We start from the raw sequence: 14,995 nt of genomic DNA, 5'->3' as shown, positions 1-14,995 counted from the left end.
GCTAAATATAGGCAATGTCTCTGCACTCTTCTAAAATAGCAGTGATCTTTTCCTGTAATGAGTTTGAAAAATATTTTCCAAACAAACAATAGTCTGATGTCTGAACACAATTTTATGATGCTTTATGCAGTTGCTGGTAATATCTATGATGCTTATACAACTGAATAGATTTAATACCTCCTTGCAATTGTCCATATTCTACTCGGATGCTTCCAGCAATTAAAAATTGATCTATTATGTAATTTGTATAAATTGGATTACTGAAGTACCAAGGTATTAGTCTATGTCCATATCAGTATATAAATATGAAAACCACAGAAAATAGTTATAAATCTTTAGAATGTCTTTAACCATGGCTGTTTAACTTCTATTTGAATTTACTCTCTAAGATGTTGATGATAGGAAGATAGAGAGTAAAGAAGAAAAAAATGAATAACTTCACCTTCGACATCTTTTTTCATTGTTGCCTCAATAAATTGTATTATATCTAAACTGGTGTGTTACAATAAAAAGTGATAGTGCTGGCCATAAGAATATAAATTTACTCCATTTTATTTTGTATCACAGTAACATCTCTTTAAGAAAGTCAAGGTCTTTAATATGTGCCAGGTCTCATATGCAGGCATTCTTGAAAACAAAATAGCAGTTTTCTAGTTTAAAACTGTCTTTTAAAGTTGTTGCTTAAGACTTGGCTAGGGTGCCAAAATATTCTTTCTTTCAAAAGAAAAAAACGACTAAAAGCATTTTGTATATTGTATACCAAAGAGGTATATGTGAAAGAGGCAAGTGCAGTGTAACAGTAATGAATTGGAAATGAAGTTCTAAGTTGAATTTTTGGCAATACAATTTAAAGAAAAATCTAGGGCATGCAAACAAACATTCTTTAAGCTCATGATCAGGCCAACTTTCCAAGCACTGTTCCCTTCTTTTAAGAGAACTGTTCTAAACTTTTCTACAAGTGTTATTTTGATGAAGCAGTTGTTACAGACTTTGTTACTAAAAGATCTTCTGTGTTAGTTTGCTTGTCACTTTTATGAAGAGCAGCTGCCAGTTCTGGGAACTGAGAGAAATAATTCCTTGCAAGCATTTGTTTGTGCCTTACTCTGTGAATGAACACCTTCTCATAAGCCTGAAAGAAAGAAAAAACAGAAAATGTTTTGATTGGCTATATATTGGCACAGCAGATCCTTAAACTATGAATGGTATTAATTTTTAAATAAAAAAACCTAATAATCATTTTGTCTTTTTAAAGGTTGGTTAGCTCAGAGATGCAATGCCATTTACAGTGAACTACTGTAGATGTTAACAAATAGGTACAAGTTATTAGGATGTGATTAATTCCTGCTCAGTTCTTAAAAATGATTGATTTGGAATCCCAAAGGTGCTGTTCAAAAGGCAACTAGACTTTCTTGGGTTTTTTTTCTCTTGAAAATGTTTCACTTCTCATCCAAGAAGCTTCTTTAGTTCTCTAGAACTGAAGAAGCATCTTGGATGAGAAGCGAAATGTTTTCAAACCTTTTCAGTTCCGTACTCCTTCTCAAATCTGACTCGACTCCATAGTTGCACTTGCTGTTGCTTCTAGTTTGCCAAACAGCAAGGGAGAGTGGTGAGAGAATTCCTAAGGGGGCAAGAAAGATCTGGAATGTAAGAGAGCCTTCTGTTGCGGGGGATACGTTATCCGCCAAGGTCAAGTTATGAAATGTTTGAGCGGTGCAGACAGTCTTTTTCCAAAACAAAAGAACTGAACCCAATTGGTGAACTGTGAACTGTGGGTGGCCCAGGGGGGGAAAAAGGGGTTTTACCTATGTGAGTTTTCACAGGAAAATCCCAGAACTGACTTTGCTTCTGCTGCACCTAGATGGATAAAGCTAAACTCATGGTAATTTAAAAGAGACGAGTTTCTTTTGTTGAATGTGCCAAATGGACATTTGACATGAAGTCAATTCTCACAGTAGTGCCTACCTGGATCCCACCAGAAGCCCAGAGACCCAAAATGTTGGCAACAGGCAAAGAATCAGAAGAGAAGAAGAAGCCAGAGCACCTGGCTCAAGAAGCCTCAGCGGTGCTGCAGACTGAGGCAGGGGCACAGCTGGCAGGCACATATCCCAAACTGAGGGCTGAAAAGCCAGAGCTGCAAGCAGTGAGCCTAAGGGAGCGGTTGCAGGATGCTCCGTACCAGGGACTGAAGACTCACTGGGCAGCAAACATGGGGAAGGCAGCTGAGGCCGAGGACCCCCTAATTCCCACAGGAGTCAATATGACACGAGGGAGCAGATGGAAGGTGAGGCAATTGGTCATGTTTTTTATGCCCATATGACTCCACAGTTTTGGGAACTGTTCTGGTTACTAGTTGGCTTTAGGGTATGATTCAAAATGCTTTTCATAATATAGTGTCTTGTTATTTGTGGGGTCTACTTGCCTTTGGTTTTTTCTGTCCAGTGAGACCAGGTAGAGTAGCTACCCTTTAGATCCTGTCAATAAAGCATGTCATCTAACAAGACTCTGGAGGTATGCCTTGTCTATCACGGAGTCTACGCTCTGAAATAATATTCCCAGAAATTCAATTGGTGGATGATGTTTAGGAAGCTATTAAAGACCTAGCCAGGACTTAGGGTGGGGTGATAGTTTAGTCCCTGTTAGATAGGTTGTTTTTCCTTTGCTTATAAGTCTGTCTTCAGACTAGTCATAGTTTCTTCTCCAATCCTTTTTGAATTGTTCTCATTTTTTAATTGTAAACCAGCCAAAGTTGTTGCTAGTTTGGCAGCTATTAAATTGTATTAATAAATAAACCAACCAATTTATTTATTTTCCCATTTTTGCTCCTTAATGCAAAGCAATAAGCATGCAAAACACTCAAAAGCACTCATAAACAATATGATATAAATGTATATACATACAGAGATTTATACAGGTAGACCTTGATTTACAATCATTTGTTTACTGACTATTCAAAGTTAGCATGGCACTGAAAAAAGTGACTTACAACCAGTCCTCACACTTAGGATCATTGCAACATACCCACAGTCATGTGATCAAAATTCCGGCACTTGGCAATCAGCATTTATTTACAATGGTAAATAAATGTCAAACTGCCAGCCCACAGGCCAGTTGCATCATGCAGAGGCCGTGCCCATCCTAGCTCTGGCAATGTGAAAAAAGTTGCGATACATCACAACACATCACGTGATGTGGTGAGTTTGACACCCTTTGGTTATAGCACCCTGGGGTCATACAATTTCCATCGGCAACCTTTTCAGCAAATTTTTCACAAGCAAAGTCAATTGGGGAAGCCAGATTTGCTTAATGACTACATGATTCACTTCACTGCAATATTTGCTTAATAACCATAGCAGAAAAGTTCGTAAAATGGGGCATGATTCACCCTAACAATGGTAATTCTGCTCCCAATTGTAGTCTTAAGTCAAGAACTGCCTGTGTACATTCCAAAGTGGAATCCCTGTCAAACAATCTGCATAACAAACCACACATTCTGTGCTACCTCTGTGTACCTGTGTGTCTTTTTAAAAATTGAATCTGAAGGATTTCAATAGTACCATACCTCATGGGATTTTCTCACCCTTTACTGGATTGAATTTATTTATTAAAATATATATTTAATGTGTGCACATTTAAATTAATACCGTCTCAATATCACTTAGTTTAAGATGAGCTTCAGCTTCATCCTCTTTGAGGAGAATAGTGTTCCAGGGAGACCATTCTTGCCACTTATTCCACCTAATCATGACCAAATCATACAGATCATCCCAAGCACTAAGAGCTGACTGAGCACCCCAGAAATGTTCCACCATGTAGTGTAAATCTTGCAGCTGCAGTATAAAAACAAGAGGGGGGAAAAAGAAATAAAAAAGTTAATTTAAAAACTTACCACATTTATAAAGTTGTTGCTTTGAATGACTATTATTGTATGCCACACATAGTCACTACATTTTAATTACAGATTGAAATGCTCTCAAGGAAAGTATTTCTCCCCTCTTTCTTTCTGCAATGGCTGTGATAACACACAATCAGCTTATTTATGCCAAAAGACGTATTGCCTCAAATACAGGTTTTTAGAAATTTATTGATAGGTTTTTATGCAGATGGCTATTTCTGCTTCCTGTCTTGACAGCTTGCTTGATTATCAACTTGTTGTTAGAACATTTTCTTGCTACTAGCCACTTCCCAAATCCATGCTGTTAGTAAAGAATTAATGATCCGGAATTCACAAATAGAAATAGTACTTACGGTAATTAAATTAGAAGTTTGTAATATTCCACTACCAATGAATTCCTCTCTTTTTTTGCAAATATACTAAAAGTCTGAATTTCCAACCTGGAAATTCAGACTTTTAGTATATTTACGAAAAAAAGAGTTCCAACTTGGAACTCAGCAATCTTATACAGTACCTAAAATGACATAATCCATATAAGCAACATTAGTATGGCTTACATACTGTGGCATTATAGTATAGTGTATTTTCCGCTATAAATCTATAAATAGATGGCAAGTCACACTGGCTTTAAAATTATAAGTAAATAAATAAATATTTAGGCTCAGCTAATCTCAATGTACACATGCTGTACTTTGACAATAAAGGTTTATTATTATTATTTATTATTCATGATGTATATTTCAATCATAGGACTGATTTTATTAATCATCATGAGAAAATGTATTGCAAATGAGATAATGATATCACATAATTATATAGTTTGGCAACTGTGAAATATCATAACATATAGCATAAGGTTGCCTTGAACTCCCAATTACACTAATGAATGTTTCAATGAGGTACCTAGAGAATAGATATAGCCACATGATTTGAGAAAAAGCGTTTCTTAATAAATTGATCTGCTTAGGTTCAGTCCAGGGGCATAAATCATTAATCCAGCAATGTACTTCTAAAGACAAGTATCATTACCAGCAGATTTCCATTAATGCATACAAAAAATTGTTATTAAGAATATGCTTTAGATTCAGATATATATTGAATTGAATCTTATATAGACAAATTTTAGAGACATCTCAATAAATTGAAACAAGACTCATCAATGCAAAAGAGAATCTAAATTTTCCTGAAGCTTTCATAGTGATTCAGTTTTTAAATGAAACAAACCAAAAACAGATCAATTTTTTCCCCAAGTATGAAGGAAAAGGTAAAGAGAGAAAAGATGTGATGTAAAAAGATGTGATTTATATCAAGACTCTCCAATCATAATGCTTTGATGCAGTGGCACTGAATAATGTAAGACTATGAAAATAGGCAATGCATTTTGCTAGATGAGTGGAAAATGGAAAATTCAATTGGAACCAATTCATTTCCGTTTTTAAAATGAAATAAATAGGGCTCATTATACATATTATAGTGCCTTCTAAAACAATACACATCTTAATAAGCAACCATGGAACATATTGCTATTTCTTAATATTAATAATTATTTTATATTTTTTTGCATTCAGATACAGATATATTTTCTATGAAAATGAGCTTCCCAAATAATACAATTTTCTTTTTGAATTCTACTTAATTATTTTCAGCACAAGATATATTTCACTAACTAAAATGTAGCAACTTGAAATTCTGTTTATGACTGTGGATAAATGTGTAACTGCTGTATTACTAATACAATTTAATTCTGGAACGTTATCATATAATCCAATTTGACATTAAATTGTACTTAATATATTTCAATTATTAAAGTTGTGAAGCAAATTTAAATTTGGTGAACATAGCATATTATCTACTTTTTACCCTAGAAATAAACAAAACCAAACATGCTTTACTGTAAATCACTAAGGCTCAAAATATTCACAAATGTATCTACTATAAAGTTTGCATTGCCATGAGGTTTAAAATCATTTATGAGGAAGTTAAGATGAAAGTAGTGACAGCAGCTCCGATGCAAACCATGGGCAAGAGATTCTGAACTACAAGTGCTCCATCGCCTTGAATATCTTTATGTCCAGTAAAACTATAAGAAGCAACACCCGGATTATTGTATTTAAACTATTTCTTTTATACTGTATTGGCACAATAAAAATCCTACCGGTTTTATGTCTTCTACATCTTTTTCTTTTGTATTATTATCTTCTATATACTGCGTACCTGAAGTATAAAGGCAATCTTAGCACCATCGTTGTATTTCATTTCAGACTCTCTAAGATTTCGGAGCATCCGTTTGTACTTCAAAAAGGCTTCCCTCTTACGAGCCTCATTATCCAGCTTGCAGCAAACACGGCACCGGCCAATGGTGCAAGAACTAACAGATATCGCAAAACTAGTAGAAGGTAGATATTTTTTGCAACCCAGGCAAAAATAGATGTTGTGATAAAGCTTCATTGGATCAGCTGGTACCTGCAAGAATGCTATTATAAGTTGTTGTTTTTTTCCATAAAGAATCAAAGGCTGGACCAGAGGTTTTTAACATCATTGCTTTCAATGGATGAAACTGAACTAAAAGAGAAGATGAGCTAAAGGGGTTTCAGAAGAGAAACTGATCTGGATTCATCTACATATGTGAAATGTTGTGAAGATAACACTGAACTGCACTGATAAAATCTCTAAAAATTACACTTTTATATTTGAGCACACACCAGGCTTCTGGATTGAAATGATTGAGATAAGCATGTTATTATCAGTTAGATAGCTAATTATTATGTAATAATTTGCATTTTCAAAATTCACTTCTATTAACCATAATTGTAATTTCAATTAGAAGTAACAAAAATAAATTGTATATATATTAATAGGTAATTTACAAACCAGGTTGTAATGATCTACATTAACTGCTATCTCACTGTCAACCTTACAAATTAGCTGTCTATGGATTCATTTACCCTTAGTAAATTATAAATTATGAAATGTACCATATCTCTCAAACAATTACTGTGATGTAGCACAATATAATAAACCTAGCAATTAAGAACATACTTTTAAACTTTGGTATATGTAGCTAAGTTTAAAAAAAGATAAATGTTCTTTATATAAACACTTTGAGAGGAATGCAATTATCAATACAAGCCATAATAGTTTTGTTATACAGGTACTGAAAGTATTTCAATAGTCTATCTCTTTGCATATCAAATAGTCTAATTGTCATACTGATTCCCCATCAACTTGCTACTTCAGATTTTACAGATAGTCCTAGACTTACAACCATTCATTTAGCAGCTGTTCAAAGTTACAATGGCACTGAAAAAATAGCTTACAACTGATCTTCACACTTACAACTGTTAGAGCATTCCGATGGTCACATGATCAAAACTTGGACACTGACATGTATTTACAATGTTTGCAGCATCTGATGTCATGTGATTGCCATTTGCGACCTTCCTAGCTAGCCTACAATAAGCAAAGTCAGTGGAGGAAGCTGGATTTTCTTAACAATCACATGATTCATTTAACAACTTGAGTAATTCGCTTAACAACCATGGGAAAAAATCATAAAATTGGGCAAAACTCACTTAAAAACCACCTTGCTTAGTAACAGAAATTCTGGTCCCAATTGTGATAATAAGTCGAGGACTACCTGTACTTCTATGACAGCATTCATAGGCGATTCATAAACAAAATCAAAATGTTACAATTACAGTGACATTTTCCCCTCTGCACCAACACTCTGCTGAACACCTAATTCCCACTGCACGGTCTTAGGTCTAAATATATTTACTATGTAATAGGCTGTATTGCTATTATCCTTCTCATCTTCTCATCTTTCTCATCTTTCCTACTATCTTCTCCTATTGGTATCTTATGATTTATCACTTGTTATTTGTATCTTATGATTAATGATTGTAACTATGATTTATGATCTATGACCTATCACTTTGTTGTTTGTATGTACACTGAGAGCTTATGCACCAAAGCAAAATTCCTTGCGTGTCCAATCACACTTGGCCAATAAAGGAATTCTATTCTATTCTCTTCTCTTCTCTTCTCTTCTCTTCTCTTCTCTTCTATTCTATTCTATTCTATTCTATTCTATTCTATTCTATTCTATTCTATTCTATTCTATTCTATTCTATTCTATTCTATTCTATTCTATTCTATTCTATTCTTTCTTTGAAAACTGCCTAGAGATATGTATCTGTGCTAGTATAGTATACTGGGGACAAAAATCAATAAATAAGCAATTATCTTGAAAACCATGAAGGAGGAAGATACCTGTGTAGTTAAAATGCCCTATTCAATTTTACTCTACTGTATTTTCCAATGGCAGCAACTATTTTCACTACCCAGTCCTCCAAGGCATTTTGAAGATACAAACAATGGTAGTACAATTGTCTTCACTGCTGTTGACTTTGGAATGGACAAGAATGCCTCAAATCGACCAGTACTCCCTTCAGACAGCAAGATAAATGCAAAATTCCCAAAGTGAGTCTGTGCCCTACTTCCAGATGAAGGAAATTCTCATAGTAAGGGCACAAGGAAATACTCATAGAAAAGAGTATTTTATTCACTTTCACAGAAAAAGAAAATATAAATTATTAGCCCCCTCCCTGTCCCCGTGCTTTGTACTGTAGTGTGTACAAACCATAACTGGCTATTTCCACAAAAGCTGACTATGGTATAATATACTTCTTGTATATAAATTTCACTAATACTGCAATGATTGGATGACAACATAGCTATTCAAGGCTGGTTTTCCTCATCATGTTTACAGGTTTCAGTATACAGCTCTTAGGAGGCTAAGGTAGAAGGTAATGTCCTACTTGAAGCTGGAGAAAATAAGAGAAGATTTCAGCATATGCTGCTTACATAAGCAGGGAAAATCAGGCCACTTATTTTTACGAGTGTTCTGATATTGAGAAGAAACTGACTAAAGAATTAAGGTTGTCACTGAAACCTATTAGCAAGTTCGGGCAGAGATGCGGTAAATCTACTAGCAAGTCTCAGAGCAGGAGATGAGGCAAGTGTAGAATCTGAATGGAAAATGGCTTGCCTCCAAGATCACTTCAGATTGGAAGTTTTGCAATTTGACCTATGCTGCACCTGAATGAGGAGAAGATAAACTTCAATACCTGGGGACAGCACTCTGGTAACAAAATGATATAGTATTCAGGCCAGATAAGCACAAATGTCATGTGTGCAAGGGCTCTGTGTGTCATATTTACAATGTTTCCTGAAGAATCTACCTGTTTGCCATACTGCAAATAAAACTATAAAAATGAACATATTATTTCAGTAACATTATTTTAAAATTCACTTAGTTACAGGATGGATGGAGTGATCTGTGTAGAAGGCAGAAGGAATGGCCTTAAAGATAGGAGAAAGAGCCATTCCCAAGGCAAAAGTCTGGTAAAAGAGCCCTAAGTCTGAACCAAGAATGTAATGTAACCCTCTTAGACAAGCCCCCTCCCTAATTTACACAGAGACAGAGAGGGAGGGGGGAAGCACATTCAGACTTGCTAAGATTTTGCTACTACAGCATTTCACTGTGTCCCTGCATAACAGATACAGTGCCCTTGCTGACCTTAATAGGGACATTAAGGAGACAGGTCAAGGTAGTTGTGATAATTCAAATAAGCAGAGGATCGTGGTCCAAGATGAAGTACTTGTTTTTGACAGGGAGAAGCGCGAATCAGGTGTTACACATCAGTCATGCAAGAAGAGAAAGGCATCCAAAAAGAGAAGCCACCTTCTGGTTGGTGATTCAATTATAAGGAATGTAAATTTAGGAAAGGACACAGAGGTTTTAAAAGAGGTCAGGTGTCTTCCAGGTGCTACTGCCAGTAGGGATAAGAAGCATATTTTTAAAATAGTCAAGAATGTCAGGAAGGACTGTGATGTGGATGCTATTGAACATCTTGACACTAACGATCTGTCCCAAAAAGATGTACTCTCTATGCAGAATGATTTCCAGAGCTTGGGGCAGGAACTCAGAAGGATAGGCTGTAGGCTTACTTTTTCAGAGGTTTTACCAGTGTATAAGGAGCAAAATGGAAAAGGCCAGTGTATAGCACAATTCAATATGTGGCTAAAAGAGTGGTGTAAAGGGGAAGGCTTTGGTTATATTAGTCACAATGTCTGTAGCTGGTCCAAAGGAAAAATGTACAAAAGAGATGGTTTGCATCTATCCAAGAAAGGGACTGAGTTACTTAGCAATAAATTCACATATTTTTCTGGAGGAATATTTAAACTAAACAACGGGGACAGTGAGTTAATGGGTACAGAACATAGATGTGTTTGTGTGTGGACAAGAATATCAATCTTGCTGTCAAGCAAAATCAAGCTTTTAATAGCTAGTGTCACACAAAGTGCACTAACCAAACAGGTGGTAAGAAAATAGGGGAACTCGGGCACCACACAGGTTATGTAGAAAGTAAACACAGGGTCAGTCATAAAGGACTCAAATGTCTATACACCAATGCACAGAGTATGAACAGTAAACAGGGTGAACTAGAAATTCAGGTAAATGAGGGCAGATATGATATTGTTGCCATTACGGAAACATGGTGGGATGAAACCCACAAATGGAACACACAGCTAGAGGGATTTAAATTATTTAAAATAAACAGACCAAACAAAAGAGGAGGTGGAGTTGCTCTCTCTGTAAGAAATAACTACATCTCTACAGAAATAGAGTACAACAATGATGCAAACTGTTTTGAATGCATTTGGGTCAATATAAAAGGGGGAAAAATGACATTGCCATAGGTATATACTATAGGCCGCCCAACCAAGCAGAGGAAATAGATGAACTTTTTGCTAGTCAGCTAACTAAGGTATGTAAGAAGCACATCACAATAGTAATGGGGGACTTTAATTACCCTAATATCAACTGGGAGACAAACTCTGCACCAAGTGGAAGATCAAATAGATGCCTGACAAACCTAGCAGACAACTTTCTCTCCCAAAAAATTGAGAAGGGAACTAGGGGATTAGTCAATTTGGATCTAATTCTCACTAACAGAGATGAAATGATAGAAGGTGTTGAAGCCACAGGAACCGGGAGAAAGTGATCATGCAATATTGGAATTCAACATTATGGAAGCACAAGCAATAGAACACAGTCAAACTAGAGTCTTAGACTATAAGAGAGCTAATTTCAATAAACTCAGAGAGAGCTTGGGAAGGATTCAATGGGTGAGAATCCTCAAGGGGAAAACAACTCAAGAAGCTGGGGAAATTTTGAAAAGTGAGATAATAAAAGTCCAGTCTAGCACAATACCAACAAAGAAGAAAAAATAACAGCTCTCAAACTAAACCAGCATGGTTGCATAAAGAACTCTGTGAAAAATTGATAGATAAAACGGACAAGTATAAAAAGTGGAAAGAGGGGCACATAACTAAGTCAGAATATCAGCAAATAGCCCGAGCCTGCAAAGATGAAGTGAGGAAAGCTAAGACTCAAACAAGATAAAAGTTAAGGAAATGATTGGTCCATTTCTGGGGGAAAGTGGCAACGTGGTGACAAGCAACAGGGAGAAAGCAGAATTATTTAACTCGTTTTTTGCATCTGTCTTTACACAAAGGGAAAAAAAACAGCCCAACCTATCAAAAACAGTACCATAAAAACACATTAGAAGCACAAGTTAAGATAGGCAAGAAAATGGTAAATGAGCACCTGTCCAGCCTAGACAAGTTCAAATCACTAGGACCAGATGGATTACACCCGAAGGTTCTCAAGAAACTGGCAGATGTGATCTCAGAACCACTGAACTATATTTTTCAAAGATCCTGGAGCACTGGGGAACTACCTAGAGGATAGGAAAAGAGCTGATGTAGTTTCCATCTTCAAAAAAGGGGAAAAAATAGATTCAGAAAACTACAGACCTATCAGCCTAACCTCAATACCTGGGAAGATTCTAGAAAAGATAATCAAACAACAAATCAGTGAATACCTAGAAGCAAACAAAGTCATTACTAAAAGCCAACATGGGGTTTGTCAAAAACAGATCATGCCAGACAAATCTTATTGCATTCTTTGACCAAGTGACAAAATTAGTGGTCCAGAGGAATGCTGTAGATATAATTTACTTGGACTTCAGTAAGGCATTTGATAAAGTAGATCACAACCTACTACTTGATAAGATAGAAAAATGTAGGTTAGACAGAATCACTACCTGATGGATTCGTGGCTGGCTGATTAGCCATACTCAGCGTGTGGTCCTCAATGGAACTGCAGCTACATGGAGGGAAGTATGTAGTGGGGTGCCCCAGGGCTCTTTTCTGGGCCCAGTGCTCTTCAACATCTTTATCAATGATTTGGATGAGGGGACAGATGGGTAACTCATCAAATCTGCAGACGACACCAAGCTGGCATGAAAAGCCAACACTCCAGAAGATAGATTTAAGATACAGGAGGATCTGGACAGACCTGAACACTGGGCACTATCTAATAAAATGAAATTCAATAGTGAAAAAAGTAAAATTCTACATTTACGCAAGAAAAACAAAATGTACAGGTATAGTGTAGAGGGTACCTTGCTCAACAGTAGTATCTGTGAGAGGAATCTTGGAGTACTAGTGGACAATCACTTAAATATGAGCCAGCAGTGTGCTGCAGCTGCCAAAAAAGCCAACACAGTGCTAGGCTGCATTAACAGATGGATAGAATCAAGATCAAGTGAAGTACTAATACCACTTTACAATGCCTTGGTAAGGCCACACTTGGAATACTTCATCCAGTTTTGGTCACCACAATGTAAAAGAGATGTTGAGACTCTAGAAAGAGTACAGAGAAGAGCAACAAAGATGATTAGGGGACTGGAGGCTAAAACATATAAGGAACGGTTGCTGGAATTGGGTATGTCTAGTTTAATGAAGAGAAAGACGAGGGGTGGGGGGACATGATAGCAGTGTTCCAATATCTCAGGGGCTGACACAAAGAAGAGGGAGTCAAGCTATTCTCCAAAGTGCCTGAAAGCCTGAAGAAGCAACGAATGGAAACTAATGAAGGAGAGAAGCAACCTAGAACTAAAGAGAAACTTCCTGACAATTAGAACAATTGACCAGTGGAACAACCTGCCTCCAGAAGCGGTGAATGCTCCAATACTGGAAGCTTTTAAGAAGAGATCGGACAGCCCTTTGTCTGAAATGGTATAGGGTTTCCTGCCTGAGCAGGGGGTTGGACTAGATGACCTCCATTGTCCCTTCCAACATTATTATTATTAATATTGTCGTTGTTGTTGTTGTTGTTGTTGTAAAAGTAGTACTGACCTACATAGCATTGGTTTTCTAATCTGATGTACCTCAAAGTACTGAGATTTTATATAAAGGCAATCATCATCAGGATCAAGTTCAGTCCAAAAATTAGATGGGCTCCTATTATGAAGTTCAAGCTTCCTGTTTTCTCAAGTATTTTTTTTAAAAAATCTACCTTTTCATTAGTTGATCTATAATTGCTTATTATGCTATTATTATATTGTGAAATTTGTGTATGTTATTTACTTATTAAATTTATTGTTCTTTAGTAAAATGACCTGTTAAGCGTGTTTAATAACTATGATGGGGTTAAGATAAATCTTTACTCTCATTAGCCTTCTTACAAGGCACTGCAATATTATAATCCCAAGATCACATCAGGGAGAGAACTTAAAGAAATTGGGGTGGTGGTGGTGTTTGGACTTTGATTTTGCTGTTCACAATTTTATAGTAGAGATGGGAAAGTTGTGGTCCAGCAGCTGTTACTGATTTACAGCTCTCTTGTTATTGTCTGTGCAGGTGGGGGATGCTGAAAGCGGTGGTTCAGCAAAATTCTAATTCTTTAACTTTGGTATGCATATCTATTGGCAAGTCCATTTTCTTCAGTCACATGTATATGAGGCAAATGCCACGTTATATTAGCAGTTCATTTTACTGTATTCAAATATTTTTTCTTTCCAGTCTATTAGGTGGCAGACAGCATACTCCACCTGGCTTTCACAAATGATATCTGGCTTTCATGTCATTTTTTTCATACAGAATAGCCTCATCTATTCTCTTGTGTTTTGTATATGTATTCGTAATTAATCAACTGTACTCTACAATAATAATAATAATGTAAAATTTGAGATACTTATTTAACTAGCATCATATTCTAGGCAATTTATAATATGATGCCATAACATAACATAACATAACATAACATAACATAACATAACAACATAACATAACATAACATAACATAACATAACATAACATAACATAACATAACATAACATAACATAAGCATGGTGACACAGTGGTTAGAATGCAGTATTGCAGGATAACTCTGTCGACTGCCAGGAGTTCGATTCTGACCAGCTCAAGGTTGACTCAGACTTCCATCCTTCTGAGATTACTAAAATGAGGACCCAGATTGTTGGAGGCAGTATGCTGACTCTGTAAACTACTTAGAGAAGGCTGTAAAACACTACGAAGCGGTATATAATTCTAAGTGCTATTGCTATATAATAACATACAATAATACTGCACTATATATTAGAAAATCTATAACAATATAATAATGCAATTAAATTGCAACTGGCATCACTGGGTCTACAATATTTTCCCAAAGGCTTCAGAAATGCTAGGTCTTTGCCATTTTTTGGAAGACCATAAATGCAAGGCTATACTTATCTTGGAAAGGTAAGGTGCTTCATAAGAGGGGAGCCCCTACAGAGAATCCTGAGATCCCTTCCTGTCGCATCTCCTAGTAAGAGAGATACCATGAATATCTGCTTTCTGGCTACCCAGACCAGATGGGCATTGTGTATCTGGGAAAGGTGATTTCTTAGATCCCCAAGGCCCTACCATGAATTGCACTCACACACTGGTAACCAATGCAGTCCCTGAAACAACCATTTAACTGTAACCTGGGAAGTATCAAGAATAGCCAAAAACTGAGCCACTATCCTGTGGACCAGCTGAAGTTTTAGGATAGTCTTCAAGGTGGCTCTACATAGAGCAAATTAAAGGAATATAAGTGAGAGTTATCCATCATTTGGATAGCCAATGGACTATTTAAACAGAAAAGGAATTTCATTTAGCTTCACATTGTATTACATATATTTGTAACAGAGGTGGAAAATA

General features: G+C 36.3%; 1 protein-coding gene across 1 annotated transcript in view; it reads right to left on the bottom strand.

Annotated features, from left to right (window-relative positions):
• Positions 1 to 767: 767 nt before the first annotated feature.
• IQUB (IQ motif and ubiquitin domain containing) overlaps positions 768 to 14,995 on the bottom strand; it is a gene marked incomplete at its 5' end in the record, with an annotated part of 41,657 nt that continues 27,429 nt past the window's right edge. The window contains 3 exons of the mRNA XM_081331858.1: positions 768 to 1,129; positions 3,642 to 3,827; positions 6,107 to 6,355. Of these exons, the coding sequence (XP_081187984.1) occupies positions 962 to 1,129; positions 3,642 to 3,827; positions 6,107 to 6,355 (603 nt within the window). The 3' untranslated portion in view covers positions 768 to 961. The remainder of the gene's footprint in view (positions 1,130 to 3,641; positions 3,828 to 6,106; positions 6,356 to 14,995) is intronic.

This window comes from Vipera berus, assembly GCF_964194415.1.
Source record: "Vipera berus genome assembly, chromosome: 6".
In the NCBI taxonomy this organism is placed as follows: Eukaryota; Metazoa; Chordata; class Lepidosauria; order Squamata; family Viperidae; genus Vipera; species Vipera berus.
This window is presented reverse-complemented; position numbering and strand designations above follow the sequence as displayed.